This window comes from Rhea americana, unplaced genomic scaffold (genome assembly GCF_003343005.1).
Source record: "Rhea americana isolate MKP2758 unplaced genomic scaffold, rheAme1 scaffold_129, whole genome shotgun sequence".
In the NCBI taxonomy this organism is placed as follows: domain Eukaryota; kingdom Metazoa; phylum Chordata; class Aves; order Rheiformes; family Rheidae; genus Rhea; species Rhea americana.
The window spans coordinates 2,461,445-2,477,940 of record NW_028185361.1 but is presented as its reverse complement, the minus strand read 5'-3'; the positions used below and the strand labels follow the sequence as shown (position 1 = coordinate 2,477,940).

At 36.4% G+C, this 16,496-nt stretch overlaps 1 protein-coding gene across 1 annotated transcript in view; it reads right to left on the bottom strand.

Annotated features, from left to right (window-relative positions):
* Nucleotides 1-700: 700 nt before the first annotated feature.
* TTC39B (tetratricopeptide repeat domain 39B) overlaps nucleotides 701-16,496 on the bottom strand; it is a 57,319-nt gene continuing 41,523 nt past the window's right edge. The window contains exons 15-18 of the mRNA XM_085326242.1: nucleotides 15,541-15,652; nucleotides 10,491-10,608; nucleotides 7,075-7,191; nucleotides 701-4,774 (exon numbers count right to left, since the gene is read on the bottom strand). Of these exons, the coding sequence (XP_085182368.1) occupies nucleotides 4,678-4,774; nucleotides 7,075-7,191; nucleotides 10,491-10,608; nucleotides 15,541-15,652 (444 nt within the window). The 3' untranslated portion in view covers nucleotides 701-4,677. The remainder of the gene's footprint in view (nucleotides 4,775-7,074; nucleotides 7,192-10,490; nucleotides 10,609-15,540; nucleotides 15,653-16,496) is intronic.

Genomic DNA, 16,496 nt, shown 5'->3' with positions numbered 1-16,496 from the left:
ACAACAAATACACAGAAACTTCTATGTTCTCCTACATTTCTATGATATATCTAACAGCTCTGTTCTTATCACTAATGGCAATCACTGTTCTCATCACTAAAACAATGTTAATTAATTTGGCTTACTGGGTGGGAAGTATCAATAAAATGACTCACAACTATGGAAACGTTTAACCAGGCCCATGTGAAACAATGAGTAATTCCAAACATTTACTTTTTTTGATGTTACTAAAACCAAGCTCTGCACGCATGTAGAGAGGACATTTTGTCCTTGYTTTTAAGGCTATGATTTTAGAAGGATGCTAGGAGATTATGTGTAGTTTTCACTGAATTTAATGGCATAACTGATAACAAAGTGAGTTAACCATTAATCACTCACTAGAATACTGTAATCCCTTTTAAAGGTATTATTTGATCTCTAATGTTAAATTAAGACTAAAGTAGTTTTCATTTTGCTTTTGACAACTACATTTCAAAAGACCCTTCATTCATGCCTGAGCTTGGTAAATTGGAAATAGGTAGTAAAAAAAGAGATACACATCTGAGATATCATATTTAAACTTCGGCCCAGGCCGTTTTGATTGATATTCTGTGTTGATAATTCTCAAGTGAAGGTTCTTTAGGTGCAACTAGAATACAGTGCTGAATTCTGCTCTCAGTAGTAACAGCATAAAAGGCGATTTATTAGTCTAAAGCAAAAATCTGTTCTAATGCATCAAAAATAACATTTCTTTATGCCTTCAACACTCGAAAATATTTTGTCATTCACCCACCATTATTCCAACTTTGTTTTTACCAAAATGTCAAACATGTGCAAATCTTAGTTTAAAAGCAAATAAACAGCACCACCAGTGAAAATATAAACTTTCTTTGTTGAACTATGCAGTATAAGAATATACAGAAACAAGAAGCCATTATACAGTAAGATTTAGTAATAAAATAAAAGCCTAAGCTGCAGTTGTTACAGGTTTAAGAACTTATTTCTATATAGGTTACTTGGCAAAATGTTTGAGAACTATAACAAGATCCAATCATTGTACAATTATTTATTTTTCTGGCTATAAAGTAACAAATATCACTGCCCCTGTATATTAGGAACACATATAAAACACAGTCTTTAATTAACTTTCTTTTAACATGTATTTGCTTTTAATTTTTATTAAAAAGTGGTAAACTAGCACTTAAAAATCATAATATAACAACTTTTCACCAACAGACTAAGCATTCAAATGATACGCATATACAGGAAATTCTGCAGTACTTTCCATGTAGACAGTTCTTAACTGAAGGTAAGCTTTGTCTTATAACTAGGCTGCTTTGTTATCCCCATTTTCAAAAGTATACATCTATTGTCACAAAGATCACTTTTGCCATAACATTACTATGAAAGTTTAGCCTTGCTTGCTTAAACTAATGGCTTAGCTTTGCTCTTGGAGACATTATATAATTCCTATTAATATTAACAGAGGTTATAGCATCAAAGGTAAATGCTCGGCATTGCTCAGTTTCAAAGTTTCAATGCATTATTCAAAATTGCCATGAGATGTGAACAAATGAGGTGAAAATTCTGAAGAGCAGTCAGACTACAGCAGAATTATATTTAAGGCCCAGTACAGTATACAGCAGATTAAAAAAATGCCATAGTTTTTCCTCCTATCTCTTATCCACAAATTAGTTACCCTAACTTAAACAGAATGTACTAAATACTACTGAATTATTGAGGCATTGTGTTAGAGGAGACCATAGCCATGCACTTCTGCTGCGGCATTTGGCTGAGAAAGCATTGTTACAGGTCTACTGAAACCTACCTTCCGCGATGGGTTACGATTCATCCCCTCACACATTTTTATTTCCACTGTTAATCAGTTTTTTTAAAAAATAGTCCAGAATAAAGCTAAAAAAACCTGATTGCACAAGAGTTTAAAAAACAAGTTTGTAATAGCAGCAAAGAAAGGGAGACTATGTAAATAGTACTTACAATGGGAACTTAAGGGCACTAGAACACTAAACAACATATGGCAAATGTGTGTTGATATGCCTTTTTCCTATGTGAGTGTAAAAAGGCTGATCCCCAAACAAGACTATGAAAAGCATCAGACATGTCGTTTAATGTTGACTTGGAAGGCTGAGCTAAAGAAAACAGAACATTCTCCTTTACTCTGCAGTTAGTATCATTATCATTGAAAAAGTCAGAATCATTATCATTGAAAAAGTATACTGCTACATTACGTTTTGTACTAAACTTTCAAAAAAATCAAAAAAATCAAAAAAATCCTTTTAAGGAAGCAGTCTCTTTACTTTCTGTTAACTTTGATTTCTGCCCAGATCACTCATAAAATATTAAGTAGAAAAATATTCTCCAAAACAATGACATATTGGAGACTACTTCATGCTCTATCCTGAGTCAGCAGCCCCAGTTCTCCTTTTCTGTGCAGCTAATTATTATTTACCAAACAAATCATAAAAATCTGCTCCCAGTACTGTTTTCATCACCTTTCAAGAGAAAATGCAGAGGTCCCTTCTGACTAATACAGTCCAATACAGATTAAAATCACAAAAAATCTTGAACAGAGTATGCCAGTACCCAAAGAGGCCATTAAAAATATTGTCAGAAATATACATACTATACAGAAATTCCTCATTTTTGCTGCCTGTAGTTAATAGTCATGTATGTATAGTATGTAAGAAATATGAGAGCTCAGTTGGTAGCATATATGCTAGTCTTTGTTGATGATAACCCAAATATATCTTTTATATTTTAGCGATAGTCAATAAAATATATTTTAACATAGGCATGCTGCAATTATCAACCATTCCCTCTTTTAGGTATGGAAGCTGCAAAACTACAAATGTGGAATTTTAGCAAACAATTTAGTTACACGCTTATAACAGACAAAAAGCCCAAATCCAAGCCAACTGAAGCCAGACTTTGGATTAAGCTTCCATTTTGAAAGATTTATGATGTTTATTTAGCTTACATTTTTAAACTGTTGCTTCACCTGCAAGTATTTCCTTGTCAATATTACACAGACCTAAATGCAATTAAAGCATTACTAATTCAGCTATTTATAAAGTCATAGAAACACCTGTGTTCTCAGTCATCTGGTGAGAATAACAATAGAATTTTCATTACATTAGACTTTTTAACAGGTAACTGAAAAGTTTATTAACTTAAGAYTTACTATCTAAAGATTTATGCTTTTCAGCTCTTTCTTACGTTCTGTTTTCTCTTCGAATATGAGGGTAGGGCTGGACAATCACATCCAGGATCACAGTCACTAAGAATTTATGATGGAGAAGTAAATATACTGGCCTTCATGAAATACAAACATGGACACATTCTGCAGTAATTAATGACAGAACAGCTCCTGGAGGGCACATTTAAGTAAAGAAAAAAAATCAAGTATATTCTTAACATTTTGAACAGACAGCTAGCAAGATCTGGAACAGTATCAGTATGAACTGAGAAATTCAGTTTGACACTGCTTTCTGTATATAAAGGAGGAAGGAAAGTCACATGTACTTATCTCAACTTTATTACTTTTTTTGGTAAAGAGCAGAAACTCTTGGCTAGAATATGCATAATTTCTTCACTTCCAGTTAAAAAGTAGATTCACTTTTTGATATATGAGTCAGTCTCATATATTAGGAAAAGTAGTGACAGCTGGAATCCACAAAAAGAAGAGACCAGCAAAGGGGGCAGTCTTCAAATATTAGAAGACTGTTCTTTTCCTTTTCCTTGGACAATCTGTTCTCCGTGTCTATGACAGAGATGACAAGTAGTAATCAGTTTCAATTGTGCTGAGAAATATTTGGGGTAGGTATCAGGAAAATCTTCCAAGTAAAAATAATTAAGCAATGGAAAAAATTGCTTGAACAGGTTACAAAAAGAAAGTTTTTAAGAACAAGTTAAAAACAAAAAATGATGCGTTAGGAATTATATGACTGTTGATTCTGCCTTAGGGCAATAAAATGGTCTAGACGATCCCTTAATTTCCCCAGTAGCCCTGCTCTTCTATGACTGAAGAATATCCCCTATATGATCCTCCATCTCAGTGAAATAGATCAGCAAAGACATTATACTTGTAGCCCAGCTTAATTTTTTCTCAAAGGTTAGTGTAAAAATATTGCACTTCAGACATGTTCATTTTGTTCCCAAAATGAAATTAAGTCAAAGATTATGAGTCTTTTCCTCTGGAACATAAAATTTCAGCATAAGGTATTTGCCAAACATAGGCAAAGGTTATTTGCAGCTATTGCATTTTTGTTCCAGAGGCAGAAGGTCCCAAGTGTACTGCAAAAAACAAAAAARATCCCCATAAAATGCTAAGATTATCACCAGTTCCACTGCATAACCAGTATCTGTTTTCATATAAAAAAAATAAAGTGTTTGAATTAAATGTTATTGCACCAGCAACCAGTTTTTTCTTTTAAAATATCCCCATTCAAGTCAAACATTAAATTATTTTTATGAAGCAAAATATAAGGTCTTTTTCAAAAGTATCAAGTAAATATGGTATATAAGCCATAGAGAAAGCAGTCTAAAGGAATGACAAACATAAAATCAGAGATGACAGAAAACGATCATTAGGTTTTTTCTTTTCCATGATTGAAAAAAAGAAATAATTCCAGAAAGGTGGTGCACTGTATATGTGAAAAATGTCTCTTCTCAATGAACTCAAGGCGTTGAAGCAGGAGTCACTTTCAAGCTGTCAAGTGCGGCATGAATCCTGAAGTGTAACCTGGACTCCATAGAGTATTCTTTGTAGTTGTTTCTGCAAATAATAAAGTTAACTTATCAGATTTCTAGCTGATAGGTGGTCTCCAAGAGAAACATTTCTGACCTGATTTGTTTCAGTCTTCTGCATTCACTGAAGTACCAAAGTTAGTCATCTTCAGTTCGTCCACAGGAAACAAGGTTGATAACATCAGCAAAAAATTTAACTCATCTCTGTATCTAAAATTATCTCCATAGACTGAGTAAAGAGGTCTCTAATAGCACTAATATAGTGGTTGGACTGTATTAGTGCTAACACTTACATGTATAGCAATGGGTCTTAGCAATTGGTCTTAGCAACTGTTTCCCTCCAATCTGATAGCCTTCTGTGATGGCATGACTGGCTGGGTAGAAGAGGGGAGAGCAGTGGATAGTGTACCTCGACTTCAGCAAGGCTTTTCACACTGTCTCCCATAACATCCTCCTAGATAAGCTCAGGAGGTGTGGGTTAGACAAGTGGACAGTGAGGTGGATTGAGAACTGGCTGAAAGGCAGAGCTCAGAGGGTTGTCATCAGTGGCGTGGAGTCTGGTTGAAGGCCTGTGACTAGTGGAGTCCCCCAGGGATCAATACTGGGGCCAGTCTTGTTCCACTTCATCAGTGACTTGGATGAGGGGACAGAGTGCCTCCTCAGTAAGTTTGCTGATGATACCAAGCTGGGAAGAGTGGCTGATATAGCTGAGGGCTGTGCTGCTGTTCAGAGAGACCTGGACAGGCTGGAGAGCTGGGCAGAGAGGAACCTCCTGAGGTTCAACAAGGGCAAGTGCAGAGTCCTGCACCTAGGGAAAAATAGCCCTCGGCACCAATACAGGCTGGGAGCTGACCTGCTGGAAAGCAGCTCTGCAGAGAAGGACCTGGGAGTGCTAGTGGATGACAAATTGACCATGAGCCAGCAACATGCCCTTGTGGCCAAGAAGACCAATGGTCTCCTGGGGTGCATTGGGAAGAGTGTTGCCAGGAGATCGAGGGAGGTGATCCTGCCCCTCTACTCAGCCCTGGAGAGGCCTCATCTCGAGTACTGTGTCCAGTTCTGGGCTCCCCACTACAAGAGAGACATGGAGCTACTGGAGAGAGCCCAGCAAAGGGCTACAAAGATGATCAGAGGGCTGGAGCACCTGCGCTGTGAGGAACAGCTGCGAGAGCGGGGCCTGTTCAACCTGGGGAAGAGAAGACTGAGGGGGGATCTTATCGACGTGTACAAGTATCTGAAGGGAGGGTCAAAGGGCCAGGGAMAAACTCTTTTCAGTTGTCCCATGTGACAGGACAAGAGGCAATGGGCAAAAACTGAACCGGAAGGAAGTTCCGCCTGACCGTGAGGGGGAATTTCTTCCCTGTGAGAGTGACAGGGCACTGGCACAGGTTGCCCAGAGAGATTGTGGAGTCTCCTTCTCTGGAGATATTCAAAGCCTGCCTAGATGCAACCTTAACATGCTCTAGGTGACCCTGCTTGAGTGGGGGGGTTGGACTAGATGATCTCCAGAGGTCCCTTCCAACCTTACTGATTCTGTGATTTTGTTGATCCTTTCAAGGGCCTCACAACCACAAAAGTAAGTCTGCTGTGAAAAGACAAATTAAAGAAGGCTACAGAAAAGAAAGGCTGTTTGCTGAAAATTTATGTTCAAGTTCAAAACATGTAACTTAACCAATGTAATAAAATACAAGAAAATCACAGTATGTAATCCAAAAAATTATATATTTATGTAATTATTATTCACATTTATAAAACTATATTACACCATTAGTATACTTTTCTACACAAACAAGTGGCAAAGTATATACCCTACTCTCATGAACAAACCAAGTGAACATACTGCACTATGGAAGATGTTGCTCTCTGGCCCTCTCCTGCAACAGAGGACAAGTGAAAGAGAAGAAATCAGATTGTACTATGCTTAATCGGTTCCCCCTAACACCCTCTTTGCAGCACAGGCACACCAGCTCTCTGGGAAACAAGTAGTATTGATCCTTTCTCTACCCTCCAACTCCATTCCCATGCATGTAACAGAGCCCTCTCCCTCTTATCATACTGATGGGTCCAACAGCTCCAAAGGTTAAATGGAAATGTTGTCTTCACACTGTACTGTTTTATCTGATACTGTCTAATGTGACTGAAGAATAGAAACAAAATGGTAGAAAATTAAAATACAACTATATTGGACAGCTTTTCGTGGTCAAGAGCACAGATTCATAGTTATTTCTACTTTGTCAAAGTACTGTCAGAAAAAATACACTTCCCCATTGCTAAAGTTACTCCATTATTTTTAATCTACAGACATAAACAAATACAAAGTCCACTTACTTTGCAGTTTCTATGAATCTTATTGCTTTTCCTCTCTCATCTTGTTGTTTGTACAGAAGACCCAACTCATACAGCGTGAATGGCACCAAATAATTGTCATATTTTATCTGCTTCTCACTAGAAAACCAGAAAAATACAAAAGTGGTAAATTACAACCTTTTCGTGGATAATCTTTTAACTTTTAAACACAATCACCACTTACAGTTAAAGCCCAGGGCCAGAGAAAACACTCTGGAACTTCTTTACCACTTGCCCCTGAGCATATCAATTATACCTGTAAAGAGCAGGCGTGAAATGCTATCAATATGATCTTCCAGAACTATGAAATTATTCATTTATTATTTGTATTATGGTATGTTGTCAAAGCTACTGCGAACCTACTCCCTTATTGTGTGATAATAGTTCAAAAGTAGGACAAGAAGTTTAAAAACAGAATGTTCATTAGATTAAGCAGTGTAATACAAATACTTCTTCCTCTTCCCCAGTCGCAGAGCTAAGATCCCCCTTCCCGTAGCTTGACTGAACAGCTAAGCAGAAAAGTAACAGAATTCAACTTGTCTTCACTAGAAGAAATTCTTAGACTCACAGAACAGTTGAGGTCAGCTGTCAGCTCTGTAAAATTTGCTCCATCATCTTCCCATGTATTAAGGTGAGGCTGACTAGTACACAGTTCCCTGATCCTCTTTCTTGTCCTTCTAAAAGATAAGGGTGCCATTTGATCTCTTCCAGCCTTCCCCAATACCATGACTTTTCAAAGATAATTGAGAGTGACCTCACAGTGAGAGTGACAAGCTCCCTCAGCACTCATGGATGCATCTAATCACATTGTATGGACTTGTGTATGCCCACTTCCCATGGACATGTCTAGTTTAGATGTTTCCTAGATTGATGTTCCTCCTGCAAGGGTAAGTCTTCCATACTGGAGGTTACTACAAGTTTCGAGACTTAGGATGCCTGAAGACTGGTTGTAGGGTTGTAAAGACTGATACAAAGAAGTCATCAAGTATGGTGGCCTTTTCCATGACCTTTGTTACCAGTTCCTCAGCAACAGGCTCACTTTTTCCTAGTCTTCCTTTTGCTGCTGATGAAAAGAAGTCTTTTTTGATGCACTTCACATCTCTCATCTGATTCACCTCTTGCTAGGCTTTGCTTTTGTAATGCAATCCCTGCTTGTTTAGACAGTGTCTCTATACTTCTCCTAGACCACCTGCCCCTCCTTACACCTCCGGTATCTTTCTTTTCATGTTTGAGTTTAGTTGAGAACATTGCGTTCATCCATATAGGCCTCCTACCACCTTTGCTTGACTTTCTGCTCATTGGGATGAATGGTATCTTGAGCTTGGTGGAGGTGATCCTCAAATTTCAACCAGCTCTTCTGAATCTCTCCTCTCTCCAAGGCCACRTCCCATAGCCCCTTGTTAGATTTTAACACACTGAATATTATTAGGATAAAATAAAATAACAACTAATTTTGCAGAATGAAGAAGTTCCCAACTAGCACTGGAAAATGTTTCAAATRTTTGAGAGCAAAATGGGCACCTCATCCACCAAGGCAAGCCTTGATGCAGAGAAAGCATGTCTTAGAACCACAGAATCATAGAATCAGTAAGGTTGGAAGAGACCTCTGGAGATCATCTAGTCCAACCCCCCCACTCAAGCAGGGTCACCTAGAGCATGTTAGACAAGGTTGCATCCAGGCAGGCCTTGAATATCTCCAGAGAAGGAGACTCCACAACCTCTCTGGGCAACCTGTGCCAGTGCTCCGTCACTCTCACAGGGAAGAAATTCCCCCTCACGGTCAGGCGGAACTTCCTGCGGTTCAGTTTTTGCCCAYTGCCTCTTGTCCTGTCACATGGGACAACTGAAAAGAGTTTGTCCCTGGCCCTTTGACCCTCCCTTCAGATACTTGTACACGTCGATAAGATCCCCCCTCAGTCTTCTCTTCCCCAGGTTGAACAGGCCCCGCTCTCGCAGCTGTTCCTCACAGCGCAGGTGCTCCAGCCCTCTGATCATCTTTGTAGCCCTTTGCTGGGCTCTCTCCAGTAGCTCCATGTCTCTCTTGTAGTGGGGAGCCCAGAACTGGACACAGTACTCGAGATGAGGCCTCTCCAGGGCTGAGTAGAGGGGCAGGATCACCTCCCTCGATCTCCTGGCAACACTCTTCCCAATGCACCCCAGGAGACCATTGGTCTTCTTGGCCACAAGGGCATGTTGCTGGCTCATGGTCAACTTGTCATCCACTAGCACTCCCAGGTCTTTCTCTGCAGTCTTAAAGTAGTCTTAAAGTAGCAAGACTGCTCATGTGACAAACTATCACAATACACTGCAGCAGCCCAAGAGAAGCAGAGAGTGAATATCTGAAAAAGCTTCGTGGCCCCTTAAATACTTTACGGAGATATTTTAATATAAGCTCCTAGAAAGGATGGATTTTTTCTGTTGAAGTTTAACTCCTCAAAATTCTTATTTTGAGAATTCTGTGAGTGCTTTTGCAGGAACATCAAAAGCTTCACCTCAAGTTACAGCATAGAAAAGTAAAAAGACTTTCAATTTACCTAAAAGAGACTCTTTTAAAGAAATACTGTTTGAAGGCTTTTGAGATGCCTCAGTCCTAAGGTCTTTCATGTGTCAAACACCTTTAGAGTTTTTTTTTTTTTTTTTTTTTTTTTTTAAGAAACAACATTCTTTTAATTTGTAATCAATTAAAAGCCACTATACCATAACTTGCAAAGTATCTCACTAAACCCACTTGAAATCTTAGACGTGTCAAAATAAGGTCAGGTAGCATATCATAACAGGTATTACAATTAATATAAGTTCTCCTAAAATAAAGTAATTTGCTCCATTAGTTAGAACAATTGCATTAACTTGGTCAAAATTGTTCTTACTGCCTACTCACTCTAAAAATTCTAGTAAGTTCACAGTCACAATCATGACTGTTACACAAAAATGTTAGTATATATGAATCTGACATCTTTAGTATTTAATAAATCTATAAGAAACTCAAAATGTCAGCTGAAACTGGTAGATGTTAATTTCTCATCTACATAGCAAAGTGCTTACTGCTATAGCTCTAAATGTTAAAAAAAAACAATAAATCTAGGTGAACTATCTTTACTAAATACTAATAGATCTAAAAATACAAAAATAAAAACTCCAATTATATTTAAGTGTTACTTGTCATAGTGCGGTATTTTTGGTCACAAACACCATATTTATGTATTAAAATACCTCTGTCAAATATTTAAGGGCAAGTATTTCTTGACAAGTTCTTAGAAAGGATGGATTTTTTTCTGTCAAAGTTTAACTCCTCAAAATTCTTATTTTGAGAATTCTGTGAGCGCTTTTGCAGGAACATCAAAAGCTTTACCCCAAGTTACAGCATAGAAAAGTAAAAAGACTATTTTTATAGTTTTTACCTTTGAATTACTTGATTGAAACACAGTTCAGCTTGCATGAGTCTTCCTAAGTGCTTTAGACAGAGGCCTTTTAGTAACTGCAACAAGCACACATCATCCATATAATATTCATTGTGATCTAAGAGTAAAAGCAAAATACACTGTACAATTTAAAGACATCTTCATGAAAAGGACAAGAAAGATTATCAGTAGGGAATATTCAGGCYCGGGAGTCAAAATGTGACAGTTTAAAACATATAAAACCCTCAGGAACAATTTTAAACACAAAAGAAGATATGTGCACAACATTGCTTTTTTTTTCTTTATAGACGCAGGCCAATTATTAAGAAGAAATATAAACACTCAGTCCCATCTTCTATACCAGGAAGTCAGTACAAAGTAGGTATAACCTTCCACTATGTACCTGTAACATCTAAAACAGCAGGCAAAGCTTTCAGTTAAATGAAACCGCCTTCACACTACATTCTCTTAAGTATTCACAGTTCCAAAGCACTGGCAGACCTCCAGGAGCACCAGCAGTGTTAAGAGCATAAGAATACACAAGGATTCTGTCAAGTAAAACTTCTAAAAAGCATTATATGGCAGCAAAAATGCAAAAAATTGTGTATGTTAATATTCCCATCACCTCTACTAATTAAAAAGCTTCACTAGCAGTGGTATAATGTTCAGAAAAATTAAGTTTTGTGCCTAGTACAGAAATATAACCCTAACAAGTGCAGCCTTTTCTTGTTGCCTTGGTTTGTAACATTTGTTCGCTGTCATAAAAGAAAGAAAACACATATGGAAAGACAGATGGTTGCACATACATTAACAATTCAGGAAGCAAAACATCCTCCCATCAGATCATCTTGTTTACACTAATTACCAGTCCTCTAAGGTCATTTTTTAAAGTAATCTGCCAAAAAAGCCTACATAAACAGTTCCAAAACATGCAAGATTAAAGCATCCTAGTATTCAGTGAAGTACTTTGCCACTCATTCCCTGAAGTTACTGGGATGCCAGTAAAGACTTGCCAGTCCTTACCACCTTCTTCAGGTATTATCTCCTGGTATTTCCCACAGCAAAAAGGCTATTAAATCAAAATTCTGTAACAAAGACAGCAAGTGCACAACACAATTTAATAAGGACAACTTTTTAATAAATCTCGAAGTGCATCTTCTTGCAGCCCTCCGTTCCAAAGAAAATATCATTATGGAAATAATAAAACACGCAAGATCATCAGAGAAATGAGATTTTTCTTAAAAGTTAAATTCCTTCTTATATTTTTGTAGATAAAACAGCAACAACTCTGGAAAATAACATTCCCAGAAATCCTGAGGAAAAAGTAACTCCATCTGTTCTTTCTGCCATCTCTATTTTCAGCAAAGTCAGAGCATACAACCAGCTACAATCCTTGACAGATTCCCTGCTGTGCCCGTTCACTTGAGGCCAATGGCTCAATAGCTCTCTTTTAAGAGGTCTCAATCCTTAAATGACCTTTATGTGCAATTAACATGTTTCTACAGCACCTAACAAGTCCTTTAAAGCTATCTAGTGCTGACAGCTCTTAAAATAATATTGYATCCTCGTCATGTTCTGCTAATAGGTTTAATCACCTTATTTGGGTCTCAGTTCTACAGCAATTCTGGTAATCACTATTTTTACCTTGTCCAAGTCCACAGCTTTAAAAAAATATATCAGGCTCACAAATGCAAAGTCCACAGGCTCACAAATGCAAAGTCCACAGTTAAATTATATTGCACTGCAGCTACTATTACAAAGGACCTTGAAAGTGTAATCAGCAAGTATCTTTCAGGATTACATACTATTTGTAGAGTACATATTTTTGTAAAAAATATGCACTGTTTAAGAGTACTGTTTGGAAGACCAGGAAATTATTCAACACTAGCTTTGGTGAACAACAGATTTCTAAGTGCAGATTAGAACATTTTATTCTGCACCTAAAGCCTTAATTATTTATCTAAGAACAATAAAACTCAGATTTTGATAGCATTAATTTTACAGATGCTCATTTTCACTTGTGAATATATGATTTTACAGAAATTAAGCCACTCTAGCTAAATGCTACATAGACAATTTGTCTTCATGTATAATGCAACTGCAACTCAGAAAATAAATACTGAACTTCACAAATTCAGTATTAAGATACAAAGCCTGTTTCCTTTAGACTTTTTGTACAGAAGTCTCTGGTTGTTCACCTGGAGAGTGTAATTAAACTCATTTCACCATATAGGAATTTCTCTCATTGTCTAGTGGCAGCCTTATCCTTCCTGATCTATTCTCTTAAGGTATATACATAAAAAGGATCTTTACTCATGTCTCCCTACTATTCCATTGTTTAAGAATCACTCACTCCAGTGTTTCTAAACAACACTACTCTAAAGCAACAAACAATTTCTTTAACTTTCCTTTTCTAGTCTCTGCCTTTTTTAGGGAGCTAGAGGTGTGGGTCCTAAAGCACCTTTAAGTTTTTTTTTTTTTTTTACTTTGCTGGGAATTTACATGTTTCTTAAAGACAAATACTCTCTAAACTCTCTCCAGTCATCCACTATATTTCTATTTCTATGTGACTTCAGTTGCTTTACTCCGTAGGGGTTTTCTTGATACCTTGTGCACTTCAGTTTAGGAATTTGACAGAAAGTTTATTTCATCCTTATTGTTACTTACAACACTAACCTCTGCATAATACTGTACTGGATTCACAAGAACTTCTGCCAAAACCTCTTAGAAGTTCTCTGCACAGAAGTCATGCAATGTTACTTTATTTGCAGATATCTCAAATATTGCTACACTTTAGGCTTAAAGTGGCAACAACAAAGGAAAGACATCAGATTTAAGAAGTACGGTATCATTTTTTTCAGAAGTTTTGAGTAGAGTATGAAAGATTAATATGAGATCCAATTCAATCTTGGCCTTCCAAATTACTCTCACTTAGCTTATTACACTGTCCAGATCTTACGCTATGCATATCGTCTATATGCTTCCTTAAACTTTTTATCCATCACCTCAGTTTATTTAAAAGTCATAACTAGATGTATTTCCAGTGATTATCACATTCAGTTTAACACTATCTGAGCTATAAAATGGCTTAAGTTTGTCTATGTTCTCTATTAAGTTCCATAGATAAGACCCAAGTTTTGGCAACACAAAAAGCCTAGCAAACATGATGAAAAGCTTTCTCAAGAAGAAAAAAACAATACAGGAGGTACACATTAAGACAAATTACAAGATATAAATTTAGCTCAAAATAGAGAGCAAGAACATCAAGGCAAAGACACGGTTTTAAACACAAATTTTACATAGATGAAATCGTAACACCCCTAAAATGTGCCACTTTAAAAAGAATCTAAGACTAAACTTTGACAAGATCACTTATATCCAAAATGCAGCATACGTTTTTAATCCACCTAAGAATAATTTAACTCCTAAATAAAAATATGGATGGGACACAATATCGTAAATGAAACTGATAATCCTAACCTAAACATTTTGAAAGAGACTACTGTTCTACATTTTCCAGTTTATCTTCAACAGCTGGGAGTACAATCCCAACTTAGGAAGTTATGCAAAAGTGTAAAATAAAACAGGCATTATTGCATTAGTATTTTTTTTTGTTTAATACAGCTAATATTACAAAAGCAAACTAATGCTGTGTTCACCTACAATGAGGCACTCCTGGAAGTTCTTCCTATGTTCAGATAGCCAGTTAAGGAATATTTGGACACAGAAGGCCAGAAAAGTATCATACCATCTCCATAAGACCTCCTGAGGGGATGATCAAGTGATCAGGACTGCAAGATGCCTCAATTTGACCACAAAATGAATACAATGGTGTGAGGACAAGGAGTTAACTTAGTTTCCAAGAAAAAAAAGATATAATTTATTTTTTCAGAGCCAGTTGTCAGATTTGCTTTGCTTGAAAATCAAATATTCAGGTATGAGACAACGGTAGTATGTTCAATATGATTTTGTGATTAAGACAACTATTAGGGTGCTTCTCTTTTACCTATTTATTTAGAATACAATATCATTAGAAGTGTTAAATTTTTACTGTTGCTATCATCATTTAGTTCATGCTTTTGCTGTTGCTATCATCATTTAGTTCATGCTTTTGCTGTCTACTTATCTCTTTTGGTTTGTTTACTATTGAAGATACCTCACTGCTTCCATTTCCTGCTTTATATGAACACCTCACCCTGTTCCTTCTCTGCAGCACTAAGCTCAGAGGATCTTTCATAGTATTACTAGTAGTTTCTACAACTGGAACTTCAGTTTCCAACAGCTTTTGCTATACTGGAGGTTTATACTTTAGGGAAAGTTATATTTTGGCACAATTCTTAACCTTTTTTTTTATTTAGTAGTAACAAATTAAAGACTCTGAAGAGTTGAAGAAGTTCTGATATGTAACCATGAATATAGCTATTATTAATGTACACAGGATAAATAAAGACTATATTTCATATTTCCAAAACTATGCACATGCAACTACAGACCCACTAACATAACTAGATACTTCAATAATGGGGGAATCTAATTCTTTGACTAATTGTTGATAAATGTGATTAAAATCTGGGTAGAGTTGAGACTGTTTCTTTCTTTGATTACTACAAAAACAACTCTATAGAAAGGTTATATTTATTCATTTTAGAAGAAGAATTCAGAAGAGAAGTCTATTCAGAAGTTCAAGTGACAGACAGAAGCACCTACCTGAGAAAACCTGATTTAAGGAACAGTGAGTAAAGCTATCCTCTTCTACAGTACATCTGTTTTATTCTTTCTTCTCTTTCTACTTAGAACCTAAGCTCTGTTAACTTACRGACGGACTCTGTAAAAATTATCTTTAATATCTATGCTTCAAAGAATTCAAGGACATATTTAAAAAGAACGACAAAATTTCATATGGCTCCAAAATTTCTGTACTTCAAACAAATCACACTTTGGCTGAGCTGAGCCACACTTAACCTCATAAAACATTATGGTACAGAGAAAGAAAAATGTCCCATCAGCATTTCTGGCTAACTAATTAATTCTATCTTAATTGATCACTTACTAGTTTCATTTTGTAGAGCAGTTTCTTCTTTTTCAATTGTTACCAACAGATTTTCAGTGAGGTCTGCTCTTYTGCCCACAATTGCAAAGCCATTCCAGACATACATCATTTCCTGACAAAAACAAACAAGATAAACCCATGAAACTGCACAAATACTTACCTAAAGAGTAACACTTGGAAGGCTGTTACACAACATTGAGTATTCAAAGTATTGCATACAAAAAATCTTTTAAAGAATATAAAATTTTCAAAACCAAAACTCAAAGTTAAGAAGCTCAAGGATAAAAGCATTTGTATGATTTAAAATAACCTTCCACAACATATACAGGACATTCACATTTGTCTTAATRAACTTGCACATAACTGATTGTTTTTTTAATCACATATAGTTGTATCAAGAGTATCTATGCATAGGGCAGGGCAGGCAAAATAACATTGCAAGTATGCAGGTAAAATTTACTTGGGGTTCTAAGTTTTGAATATTTGGCACCTTCAAGATACTCTTCTTAAGAGATTCTACTGTGTATTTTCACAGATCTTTTAAAAAAAGAAACTGAACAGGTTTTACCATACGTATACCAACACCCATATAAACATCAAAAAAGTGTATGTTTTTGATTCTATTCGAGACTACTGCCATACAACCCCAAAAAAGTATTTGAAAGTAGTTATCTTTTTTATGCTGCATGAGATACACACACACGTTGTGTGTGTATACGCATATCCACGCTATAATTAATCTATAGGCTTTTGTCCTTTATAGAGACTAACACTGGAAGTAGATAAAACCTTTTTTTGATGAAAATGTAGTTCTAGTATGAATATTCTCATACATTTCCAAGTTATTCCTACAAAATCTTATTAAAAACCATCGAGGCAAATCATGGCAAAAAAAAGCCTCCTAGGTGCTTCAATAGAATCATAGGCATTATGTTTTTATAAGCACTAAATATTAT